Below are 12515 nucleotides of genomic sequence, written 5' to 3'. Positions count from 1 at the left end.
TACTTGGGACACATCAGAGAACAGACCAAAGGTCCCTGCCCTATGGGTGGTGACCTGTTTTTTCATACCCAGAAACTCACAGGACCTTCCCTTCCTCTTCCACATCTACATTTCACAGGGCTATGCTCAGATACGTGTCTGTTTCCACTAATGAGGGTGGGAATCTGCCAGTCTCCTTCAATGTGGAAACTCATATCTGGGAATTTGTCTTCAAATATTTCCTTTGTGGTTTCCCTGCCTCCTGGTTCTCTATTCTTTCCATTACTCCTATTATTTGGATGTTGAAATTCCTAGACTAGTCCACTAGTTTATGTATACTTCCCTCTCCTATTTTCTTTTCCCTTCTACTTTCTGAGAGATTCCCTCAGCCTTCTAACAGGGGAGTTTTTCACTTCTGCATTTTTTTAATGTCCAAGAGCTTGTTTTTGGTCTGCAATTGTTCCCTTTTAGGCATCCTGCTCCTAAGTTTGCAGCATCTTACCCAACCTGGATAAGGGCATTAATGATAGCTAATCAATAGCTTCTCCTAGCATGCTTTCTGTTCCTTCCAACTTTGCCTGGTCCCTTTGTTTGGGGTCTGCCTTCTATATTAGAGACTGCACCCAAATGTTTGGTAAGCCTTGGCTGCTTCATGACCAAGAGCAGGAACTAAAGGGCTGATGAGAATGAGCACGTGGTGAGGCCAGTGGACCCTGAACTCAATGCAGGGTGACCTGGGAGGTCTGTGTGTTGGGGAGCCCCCCACATATCTTTACAGTTCCTCTCCTATTGGTCCAATTACCAAGTGGCTAGGAGCCTAGGGAGTAGGGGCAGAGGGGTAGGTGGAACAGGTCTGGGAGGCAAGGTAGGTTTCAGGATTCAGCACGTACACAGACCCTTACCTTTTTGTTAGGGATATGGGCCCCACACCTTTCACTGTGCCCATCAGCCCCAGTCCCAAAACCCTCTGCTGTTCCTTCTCCAGAGAATAAACCACGTGACTTCTGTTAGCGGGGAGTGGGCAGCCCCCAGCCTCCCAGAGCAGGTGAAGGACCCAAGAGCCTTCCCCCAAGGCTTTCTCATTTTGGTGCTCCCTTTCCCCCTACTGCAGAGGCACCTGATGCTGCCAGTCCCTGCGCTTTTTGGGGTACAGAGCCAGTAGGTTCTCAGCCTTTCTCGCTGCTGCTATACGGCTTGGCCCTCCTGGCTTTGCTAAGCCAGTTACCACTTGTCCATATGCTTTTAGCTTCACAATATGGTTGCTCATCTCCCCTCCTGCTCCACCAGGCTTGATGGTGTCTCTCTCTTAATCTCCCTGCTGTCACTTGGTGGGGTTTAGACAGGAGCACAATCTGCCACACACGTTCAGTCCACTCTCTTAATCCGGCAATAGGGTAAGCTGGGAGCCGTCCGCGGAGCGGAACTAGGCTGGAGGTTAACCACCCCGCAGTTGTCCACCTACTGTGTCATCAGGTCTCTTGGGGGACTGAGTGGGTTCAGGCAGCCAAAGTTTTGGTGGAGAACTGACCGATCATAGGGAGCACCACTAGCACACCTCCATCGACAGTCTGAGCAGGGAAAAGCAAAACTGAAAGCAAATAAGCAGTCGAGGAAGAGAAATTCCATCTTGATAGATGAGCAAACTGAGGCCTGGCCAGGCAAAGGGGTCACCAAGCAAAGCAGTAGGCCTGGAGCTCTGTCTGCTTCATCAGACCTTTTCCTTCACTCTGCAAATTAGCAGGCCTGGGATTCTCTCCACCAAACCAGGAAATATTGGGTACGGACATTTCCTGCTATAAAAAGTGTCTTTGTCCAGTCCAGGTCCCCATGGGAAAAGCTTTTTACAAACCTGCAGTCTGTCCCCTGCTCCCATGTGAGCCCCCAAAGGCTCTGCCTATCAGAGACGAAGAGAAACAGATTTCCAGGCCAGGGCAACAAAAAGAGGAATTACATTTTATAGGCCACGACAAGGTATGTATTTTCAATTAAGACTTTCTCTGCCTACCTAGGCTTGTGCACACTGCCTCAATGAATAAGCAAATGATTTCAGGCCCTTGGGATGACTCTGCCGCCTCCTATAAATTGCAAGCAGCTTTTCTACTAAAACATCCTAGGATTGGGTTGCTGAATGAAATGGGGCTTAGAAGAGTATTTTGGAAGGTCAGTATAATTTTGCAAATGTGAACAATGCTTTTATCATAATTATATTCCATTAACCAGCAAGTAGTTCATTTTGTTTTTAAGTTTATTTCTTTATAGTAACAAGCAGATTGGCTTGAGGGTCACGATCTGCAGGCCCCTGATCTAGGGAAATAGACACCAAAATGCTAACAGCAGTTATCTCGGGATGGCCTAACTATGAGTGGTTTCTGTTTTCTTCTCTTTGCCTATATTTGTTAACTTTTCTGCAATGATGTACTATTTTCAGTAAGAATAAAAAACTATTAATTTTGTAATAGGGATACTGAAAAGCCATGGCCGTTCTGGTATCCACTGGGTAAGGCACTCAGTAACCTCAACTGTAAAATAATAATAGCACACACCTCACTGGGTTGTGAAGATGAAATAAATTAATACCAAGAGAGTAAAAGATGGCGTGTGGCAACACAGTCAACTCTGTATTATTATTTCAGTGCAGTGATGACAAGAGGACCAGGAGCGGCTAATCTCCCCAGACTCACCAGGGAAAGCATCAGGCCCGCCCTCTGCCCGGGACCTGATCCCCACCTGTCTACTCTCCCGACTCTGCCCGTGACCATCCCCAACCAGCTGGCTGGACCCTTTGGCCTCAGGTAGTCCGAGACATCCCATTTCCATCCACACAAACATTAAAACGTTTGTCATTTGACCTAAAGCACAACAAAGGAAAAGTCAACCATTAGAAAAACTTTGTGGCCTGGGAAAAACCATTTGTGGCCGCCATTTTGGCTTCAAAACTGGTGACAGTGTCCCTCTCTCAGTGGGGGTCACAAGTTCATCCCAGCAAAGTTGGTGAGCGAACACACAAGCTGCTGAAGTGCCCTTGCTTCAGGCCCTGTCTCCAGGCTAGTGGCTGTTTTTATTCGTTTTTGAAAAACCTGGAGGCAAATAATGGCTCTGGAGGGCTGACCTTCGGCCAGCATTTCTTCCAAGGCAAGTGTGGAGGCTGAACCATTCCAAGGGGACTTTGGAAATGGCTTTGGGTACAGTCAACTAAGCAGCAGAGCTGTCAGCCAAACACCAAAGCCAGTCAGCTGCTCAGGCCCCGGACCAGGCAGAACCACACTGGGAAAGAGGGGACATTCTCCAGTGCTGCTATGGATCAGACGCAAGGGCTTCTCACTGCATCCCCACAGCCCTGCGCGGGGAGGTCATCATCTCCTGCTCAGAGGAGGAAACTGAGCTCAGCGGCACCGCGAACTCAAGTCCCACAGCTGGAAAGGGGCAAAGCTTAGCTTTCAAACTAAGTCTATCTGACTCCCAGAACCTAATTTCAAAGCAGAAAGATATCTGCGATAAATGGAAGTACCTCTTCCGTCTAGACTTTACAAAATAAGGTCTTAACATTTGAGAGGCAATATGTATAATGCAGGGGTTTCAACTGGGGGCAGCTTTGTTCCCTGGGGAACACGTGGCAGTATCTGCAGTCATTTTTGGTTGTCACGACTAAGAGGGGCATGCTACTGGCATCTAGTGGGTGGAGGCCAGAGTCACTGCCTGACATCCTATGATGCCCCGGACAGGCTCTACCACCAAGAATTACTGGGTCCCAAATATATCATCAACAGTGCCTCAGCTGAGAAATCCTGGTAGAGCAGAGCCATCATCTCAGGCTTTCAATCTATAATCCAGTACTTCCGACCTCTATAATCTCGGGCAAGGTACTTCAATACTCTGCCTCAATTTCTTCACACTATGAAAATACCTCCCTCATATTACTAATACCTCCCTCATAGAATGTGTGCCCACGGTTCAGCACTGGGCCTGGCCTTGAAGCTGGAAAAGCAGCCAGAGGCTACATAAACAATGAACGTGGCTGTGTTCCAATAAAACTTAATTTGTAGACATTGAAAGTTGAATCTTATCTAAATGTTCACATGTCACACCAAATAGTATTCTTCTTTCGATTTTTTTCCAGTCATCTAAATATTTAAAAACCTTTGCTTGCAAGCCATGCGAAGTCTGCAGGCCATGGTAGCTGAGAAAGTGGTAGAGTACTTAATGGTGACTAAAAAAGTTACAATACAATGTTCTGTATACTTCAAGTCCATAAGCTAAAATACACCCACATGTTTAAAAAAGGCTGCTGTACCTCGACTGTTAATAAAGGTCATGGGGGGCCTAGTTATAGGTGATTTTTGTTCGTCCCTTTTTGATCTATACTTTTCTGAATTTTCAACAACAAACAGAGCATCACTTTGGTAATTTTAAAAACTGCCACAAAATGACAAGAGGAAACAAAATAAAGCTGGTGTGGCTAAGAAGCACTCAGGCACAGAAATGCCCACACTAACTGCTCAGAAACTAACCCTGAATGGGTGATGTGATTTGAGCGGACCTTCACCATCACTAGGTTTCGAAAAGACTTCCACTACCACCGCCTTTATCAAAGCTAAGGGGAGGAGGCGGGAGCCAGCGTCGCCCCCACCGGTCAGACGCGGGCCTTCCTTCGATCCACATAGTGGCCATATCCGGCCTCCTCTTCAACCACCAAGGCCAGCTCGTGTTTACAAGGCGAGCTCCCTCTCCCCGGCGGCCAAACTTAAGTCTGCATTTCTTTGCGTGGAGGGAGGAAAAAGGGGTGGTGCTAAGAGTACACACACCTTGTCTTCACTGGGGCGAGAGGTTGGGGGGACGCCGCATCTGCTGAAAGTTAACTTAGCTGTCACTAAGATTCAGGCTTACTTACTTTACTTTGAGTTCAGGGAAACAGACGTTGCACTGGGCAGGACTCATGTTGACCGCCCGGCCATCCAATGCCACCGGGAACCTGCTGGGATGCAGAGCATTGCACTCTCTAAAACCCTGAAGCCGACTCCGGCCCCAGGGCCCAGACTGTCACAGGGAGGCGAAGGCGCGGTTCTAGAGCACCTCTGGCCGGACCCTGCTGCAGCCTGCAGGGCACCAAATCGGCGCCGCGCTTCCTCCATCCCGAAATGCATCCTGCGCGCAAGAGTCCCTGGCAGAAGCGCCCGCTCAGGCCCCGCCTCCAAAGAGGACCCGCCCCTTTGCCGACCCCGCCCTCTCCCGACGAGGTCCCGCCCCACGGACCCGCCAATTGCGGAGCCGCAGCTGACCTTGGGCCCGGGCAAGAACCTCGAAGATTAAAAAACCTCTTGGCTACTTTCCTCTCCAGCTGGTATGCCCTACGCACTGGCAGCTGAAGAAAAAACTCGCAAAAAATAGGGAAGTGGTGGAAAATGTGGGTCACTTAAAATGTGAGTCGGATGTCACCACGGTGCCTGGTAAATGCCCCTGTTGTCAACTTTTGTCTTCCAAGTTCTTATTTTGCTTGCTTCTTTCACCTCTGCACACACTTTCAACAACCTGGGTCCCCTAGAAAAGTGAGCCCTTCGAGACAGGGAAGACCCAGCTGCCCTGTTGACCCTAAATACGCTTCTCTCTGGTAAGCTTCACTGGGATGCAGAGCATTGCACTCTCTAAAACCCTGAAGCCGACTCCGGCCCCAGGGCCCAGACTGTCTCTTTTGTGGCTGAGTGCTCTTTTGTGCCTTTGCCTTATTTAATCGTCGAAGGGGTCCTACTGATTTTATTCCCATAACGCAGGTAAGGAAGAATGACCCAAAGATGTATGTTTCCCAACAGCCCCGGGAACTTGAACCCAGGCAGATTGATTCCAGTTAGAATAAATGAATAAAAGCTTCTCCAAGTAGTTATGATTTAAACAAGAATGTGTCCTGTGTTCACAGCAAGCAAAAAGCAATGTACATGTTTTCAAATGAATTCCCTTCAAGTCCAGGGCCACGCCTCCAGGAGGCGCTGTCCACACAGTCACAATTTGAACTCCCCTAAGAGTTGTGTAAGCAGCCCTGCCTGCGGGCATTGGTTAGCTGTGCTTTAACCATATATTAAATAATGTTTTAACAATGGGTCTAAGAAAAAACAGGCGAACAAAATTCTCAGTTCTTCAATTTCTAGGAGGTCCTTCACAGCCTTGTCTTCACTCCCTCCAAAAAAGAAACCCATCTCATGCCTATTTTTTAAGTTTCAAACCAAAACCAAAAGTATTCATACCCCTCAAGTGACCCAAATTTAAATGTTACTACCTCAAAATAGGGAAAACAATTAAAATCACGCAATGAAGGTATTTCAAAACACCCCTCCCCTAACCAAAGGATCATTCGGGAGGGAAGTCTTACCAGTTTACTTGAATTGCTCTAGATTTTTATCCCGTATTGTCAAACACTTGAACACTGTGTAGATATATTAAAGTCTCTGCCAATATAACCTTAGAGACATCCTAACACATCCAGCTCTCATGAAAGGAATTTCTCTTAGACGGCTGGGCTTTGCATGCCATCAGAGGGATAATGATTTGGATTTTTCTCTGCCTGCCTTATTAGGGAAGAGAAGATGGGAAGTAAAGAGTAATATGCATCCTTATGCACAACACTACCTCTATACAAACACAAACATCGATACTTGTGATTCTCCATGAAACAATTTAAACTTGGCTCTAATTGCAGTCTCGTGCTGTAAGTCCTCAGACTCTTCAGAGGCTAAATTTAACTTGTTGGAATTGCTGAGGGAAAAGACAGGTCAATGACAACACACGCACAAAATCAACAAGAATATTCACGTGCGAGTGACTAAGAGCACCGAGGAAAGAACTGAGCCACGAGTGGCCTCCAGCTAGCCCCTATCCACTGTGCAACCTTGGGTGGATCCCTTCTCTCCACTTCCCCATCTGTAAAGCCATTCCCATACGTGTGCTTTCATTAAAAGAAAAACACAACAATCCCTTTCAATTTGTAATGGGGGAAACATTACATTAAATATAGAGCCGACGTGAATGATTTTTCTAAGCAGGATATTCATGCTTAAGGGAGAGGAGAAAGTCAGAGGGTTTAGTTGCTTTGGACTCTGTATTATTAATAGTCAACCTCCCCCCGCCCCCACCTCAATATCCATTCCACAAATAGAACAATGCAAAGACAGGGACTCTCTTTCTCCCAAACTCTCAGAAAACATCTTAGGAGCTAAAAAGATTTGAAAATGGAGTTTCTGCCAGTCCCTTCCTAAATTTATAAATGAATAAGTAAAACACTGAAAGATCTGTGGCATTCCATTTAAGGACAAATAAAAGTATTTACAGACGATTTAAGGTTTTATGACCTGCTCCCTACTTGGAGCTAATGAGGTACAGAAGGCAACTAATCAGGAAGGAGCTGGGGGTAGGGGGCACCCACTGCAAGCCCACCCAGGAGGCTATTTGGGATGGGAGGCTGAGGCAAGGTTCGAGGGCTCAGATGGCTTTCCTGGTGTTCCTGCACTGCCAGGCTGAGCCCCTCCTTCATGCACAGAAGCCACCAACCTTCACTCACCTTCCTGGGATCTGAAGTCTGCATTGCAAAACCTCTTTTAAACTCAGCTCCCAGCAGGAAGTAAGCAGTTTAGGAGATGGCAGGGGAAAAGAGCCAACACCTACATACTACATTGTATTTTATCCTTTAATCAGAAACCTGCCTCTCCCATTGTTCTTCTTCCTCTGTGGACACAGGATGCTAAACCTTAAAGGTGTATGCCCGGCAGGGCTTGGGAGCAGCCATGGCCACAGGCGAGAACTTTTGGGAGATGCCCATTCAGCTAACCGAGGCAGCCTCTGGCTTCCTCTCTCGTGAGCTCAGCATGCCTCTGAGGTAGACACTACTATCATCCCACTTCAACAGAGAAGGGAGCTGCAGCTGAGAGAGGTCATGGGACCGGTGTGAGATCTGAACCCCAGACCTGGGCCCTTACTATGACACTGTGCTTTGCGCTGAATGACAATGACCACACTGCTTTCAGTGCTATGCAGGTAAGCCCGACACCCGCCCTGTGAGGTGGGCACCACTATGACCTCCTTCTGGAGGGCGCGAGGCACAGAGATGTAACAACGTGACCCCAGGCCACCTGCTGGCCAAGCAGTGGAGTCAGCCGGCCAGCCCTCAGCCGGCCTTCAGCGTGAGTGCCTAACCACTTCACCACTCTCTCCACCTGGACAGGAAGTGCTCTGGGCTGTGGCCTCTCAGGCCGAGTCTCATCGTCTCTGCACCCTCTGTGCCAAACACAGTGCCTGGCACCCAGCAGGGCTGCAATAAATGCTCCCAAGCTCATGAAGGGACACAACAAACCTTAGCTCCTCACTTGACCATTTCATCTCTTAGTCACCCTTATGCTCACCTGGAGCCCAGACCACCTGTAATAATCGGCCAAGGAGAACACGGTTAACAAACTTCTCCCAGTTTTCCTGCCGCTCTATTCCCCCATCTCGCAGCACCCCCAGCACATCCTTCCATAACAAAGAAAACCAGAGACTTCAGTGCTGCAGAAGACCTTGGAGCATCCAATCTAGTTCCCTGGGTGGGGAAGTGACATTCCCAAGGTCACACAGTTTGATGGCAGCCCTAGAAATTACCCCATCTCCCAACTTTTCCCACTAAAGGAAAGAACAAGTTAGGAGGGTAGAGGTGCCCTTGCTGAGGCCCATGTTAGGCAGAAACACTGGAGTTCACAGACCATTTTCTGATCCACATCTGCTGAGGGCCTGGGTCCGAACGGCACTCTGGGCCTACAGTCATCCTGCTGGGAGACCTCCCACACAATCCCTGGGCCTCTTCTTATCAGCTTCTTATCTAGGAAGGGAGATGACTGGTTCACTTTTCCCCCCAATATTTTCTTATAATGTTTTATTATTAAACAATGTTAAAACTTCTATAACAATATTTATAGCAGGACATTAGGAAATGAAAAAGAAAATTTAAATTGTTCCTACTGAAGACAGTGAATATTAACTATTTTGAGACACTCCTTATAGCATCTCCAGCCACACACACACATATTTATTAAGCACAAGCATTTTTTTGTGCTTACTTTGTGCTAGGGAATGTTCTAAACACATTACATACAAGTGTCCACAATTCCTTATCCAAAAACTCCCAGGGCCTGATATGTTTTGGAATTAGGATATTTTTTTTTTTAGGAAGGTAAAAATTTATGTCACATTTTCGTGTTAGTACTGAAGGCTATTAGTACTGACTATTTACACCACGTGGGATAAACAGAGATCACAACAACTTCACAGGTTTTGCTGCTAAATGAGCTCACTGCCAATTTATGAAACTCAGTTCTGTAAGTTCGGATTTCAGAACCGCAGCTGTGCAAACGTGAACCTGTCCTGGTGGGCAATGGACAGGCCTGGGAAAGGAGCTGTAGAGGAACCTATGGCTTACTAAGTACTTACTGGGCACCAAACTCCGCATGCTTTACAAACATTATCCCATTTAATCCCTTGAGTGTTTTACAGAGAAGGAACTGAGGCTGGGAGAGAGGGCGGGCTGTGCCCAAAGGTGACCACACAGGGCAAGTTGGCAGAGCCAGGGTTGGACCCAACTCTGCGTCAACTCCAAAGCCTGCTCTTTGTACCGGACCCTGAAGCCTCCTTTTCTTTTAACCCTTCCAATACTCAGAAGAGTCTTGCCCTGAAGACAGTCAGTATAGGGAATGCTTGCATTTTCTCTCTTCCTTATCTCCTACTTTTAATCAGGATTAAAAATTAAGCCTACTAGGGACATGGGTGCCACTGGAGGAACCCATCTCCTCCTCTAGGTTTTTCTCATTTGGTAGAGAGGGTGCAAGAGGCTTAAAAAAAGAGCCAGCAAGATTCTACCCCCAGGGAAGGAAAACAGCCTGGAAGAAAGAACACCAGAGCTGGAGAAGACTTCTCTCTGGCTGGCAAAGTTATGGTTGGTAGCTCTTTTCTTCTCTCTGCTCTTCTCTGTGTCCCAGGTTTTCTACCTGGAACTGCTGTATTCTGGTTGTAATGCGGAGGTGGAGGTGGCAAAGCTTGATGACAACAAAAATCAAAGCCACCAGCCGCACCTCTGAGATGGTCCGCCCTGTAATGGACCTATAGGTATTTGTTTCCAACAATCAAACTGATGGATGTGATTACAGTATTTGAGTTCCTGCTTTTAAAGCATCACTGGGAGAATGTGTGTTTTTCAGTTGTTAGTCGCCTGTTTAATGAACAAAAAAGTAAATAACTATCTTTTCAGGAGGCAGGGAAACTGTGCCTTCCTCCAGTCTCCCATCAGCCCTGGTGGCTCATTCAGCTCAACTTAGAACTAGTTACACACAAGGTCATCTTTCCCTGGGCTGAGATCTTCTAGAAAGCCAGTTTCCTGGCATGGGGCCCTGTACACGCAGTCAATGCTCGATAAATGACTTTGAAAGGAGGAACGGAAGGAGAGAAGGCTGAGGTCTTCTACTTTCCACATAGTTACCCTTCAAGCTTTGGCATCAGAGGAAAGCTGGACTGAGAGGGGAAGGGTGCAGACTCCACCCGGCTCTGCGCCTCCCAGTTGGGAGGACAAAGGGCACATTACCTTAGAGTGGGGACAGGGGTCTCAGGCTCGCTTGTGGTCAGAGCAGCCTCCAGAGACAGGGCTCCCAGGCTGGCTCGGCTGCCCTTCCGCGAAGACTCTCGGAACCAGCTGGCCCCGGGGTCCTCGTCGGAGGAGTTGTCGTCGAAGGAGCCCAGGATGAAGTTAGTCATCAGCTGCCTCTTGATGTGTTCCTGCTTCTTGTCGTGTTTGGAAAGGGGTCTGGCGTGCTGGCCCTGAGACCTGGCTGGTGAGGACAGGCCGTTGGTCTCTGGGGGCTTCATGCCTTCGGGTCCCATCCCATTGGCTTGGGGTGCTGGGGAGGCGTCATCAGAGGAAAGGGTTTTCGGGGGAAGATCCTGGCAAAGGGGTGGCTCGGAGGTTCTGAGCCGACAGGCATCTTTGGAGCTGTTGTAGGAGTTTGGCTCAGCCTGCTTAGGAGTCTTTGGCAGAGAGCTGCTGTCATTTTTCTGCAGTGGCTCCTCTAAGCTGTCTGGGGCTGGAAAGGGCTCCTGGCTTGGAACAGAGCTTGCTTCCAAATTACTCTTGGCAACGTGCTTGGGGTCTGTCATTTTCCCCCAGATTTTTAGCCAGGAAAAGGTCAGGCAGGAGAAAACCAGAGAAGACAGAAAAAGAAGAAGGATCATTCACAAAATCTGTAAGGAGAAAAGGAGAGATGTGTTAGGGTCCACATAACTAGTTCTCTCTTAAGGGAGCTAGTGGGGTGAAAGGCAGCTGGGGTTGTGTGTGTTTAGCTAAGAGACCTAGACGGGAGAAACACAGGACGGAGTGGAGAAGGGGGTCTCCTTCCAGCTCTGTCCACAATGTGCTCTGTGGTCTTGGGCACATTCCTGAACCCCTCCGGATCTCCATTTCTCACCCCTAATATAGGTATACTAACACATGTATGCTGTAAATCGTACACAGGCATGTGAGAAAGGACTAAATGAGATCGTGCATATCAAAGGACTCTTTTTACAGCATTCTAATATCCAAAAAGTAAAAACAACACAAATGGACAAACAAAATGTGGTACATCCATACAATGGGATACTATTCAGCCTTGAAAAGGAATGAAAAACTGATTCATGCTACAACATGAATGAATCTTGAAAACAGTACACTAAGTAAAAAAAGCCAGCCACAAAAGTCCACATTGTATATGGTTCCATGTATGTAAATTTTCCCACCATAGGCAGATTCATAGATAGAAAGAAGATTAGTGGTTACCTAGAACTAGTGGGATATACAGTTAAAGGGTATTTTTTTTGTTTTTGAGTGGTTTTGTTTGGAGTGATGAAGATGTTCTAAAATTGATTGGGGTGGTGGGTATACTGAATACAACTCTACTCTGAAAACCATTCAATTGTACATTTTACATAAGAGAATTGTATACTATGTGAAGTATATCTCAATAGAGCTGTTACATAAGACTCTTTACTATATTCCAATTTGTAGATATAAGGGAACTGTTGCTTCTGTCGCCACCACCTTCATCACCATCATCATCGTCATCGCTGTATTACTGTATTGCCATCATAGCCACCATCACGGCCCTGCAAGGGGGACAGGCACCATGCCCGATCTTCCTCACAGCCTAGCACACCCAACAGGGGGAATACTTCTAACTAGAATGAAAGTGCAACCAGACCAAGGAGAGTCTGTTCTGGTCCAGGGTTTAGATCAGTGCCTGGTAGAGGGGAGTGCTCAACAAAGGACAAAACCCATTTTGTTGAATAAATGAATTCAGATAGTCTGATTCCTAACTCATGCCTCTTCCCATCCGGCTAATTGTGCCCTATGAGTGAGTAGATCATTGTTATTGGAAGGAAATATTAGTAAAAAGCAAACAAATAAAAACATGACCTGAACATATTGAAATTTCTGAGCCAATTTTGTGCCAGATGGTGAGGTGGGAGGTTCTGGGGACAGTGTCTATTTCTGACTCATCTCT

At 47.3% G+C, this 12515-nt stretch overlaps 1 protein-coding gene across 3 annotated transcripts in view; it reads right to left on the bottom strand.

The window, feature by feature from the left end:
• ACACB (acetyl-CoA carboxylase beta) overlaps window positions 1-12515 on the bottom strand; it is a 98241-nt gene that overhangs the window by 74179 nt on the left and 11547 nt on the right. For 2 of the 3 annotated variants that reach the window (XM_017664895.3, XM_017664893.3), the window contains exon 3: window positions 10565-11217. In XM_017664895.3, the coding sequence (XP_017520384.3) occupies window positions 10565-11208 (644 nt within the window). In that variant the 5' untranslated portion in view covers window positions 11209-11217. Of the gene's footprint in view, window positions 1-4867; window positions 5116-10564; window positions 11218-12515 lie in introns of those variants that run through there. The other variant, XM_017664896.3, reaches the window with a different exon arrangement.

This window comes from Manis javanica, chromosome 15, assembly GCF_040802235.1.
Source record: "Manis javanica isolate MJ-LG chromosome 15, MJ_LKY, whole genome shotgun sequence".
In the NCBI taxonomy this organism is placed as follows: domain Eukaryota; kingdom Metazoa; phylum Chordata; class Mammalia; order Pholidota; family Manidae; genus Manis; species Manis javanica.
This window is presented reverse-complemented; position numbering and strand designations above follow the sequence as displayed.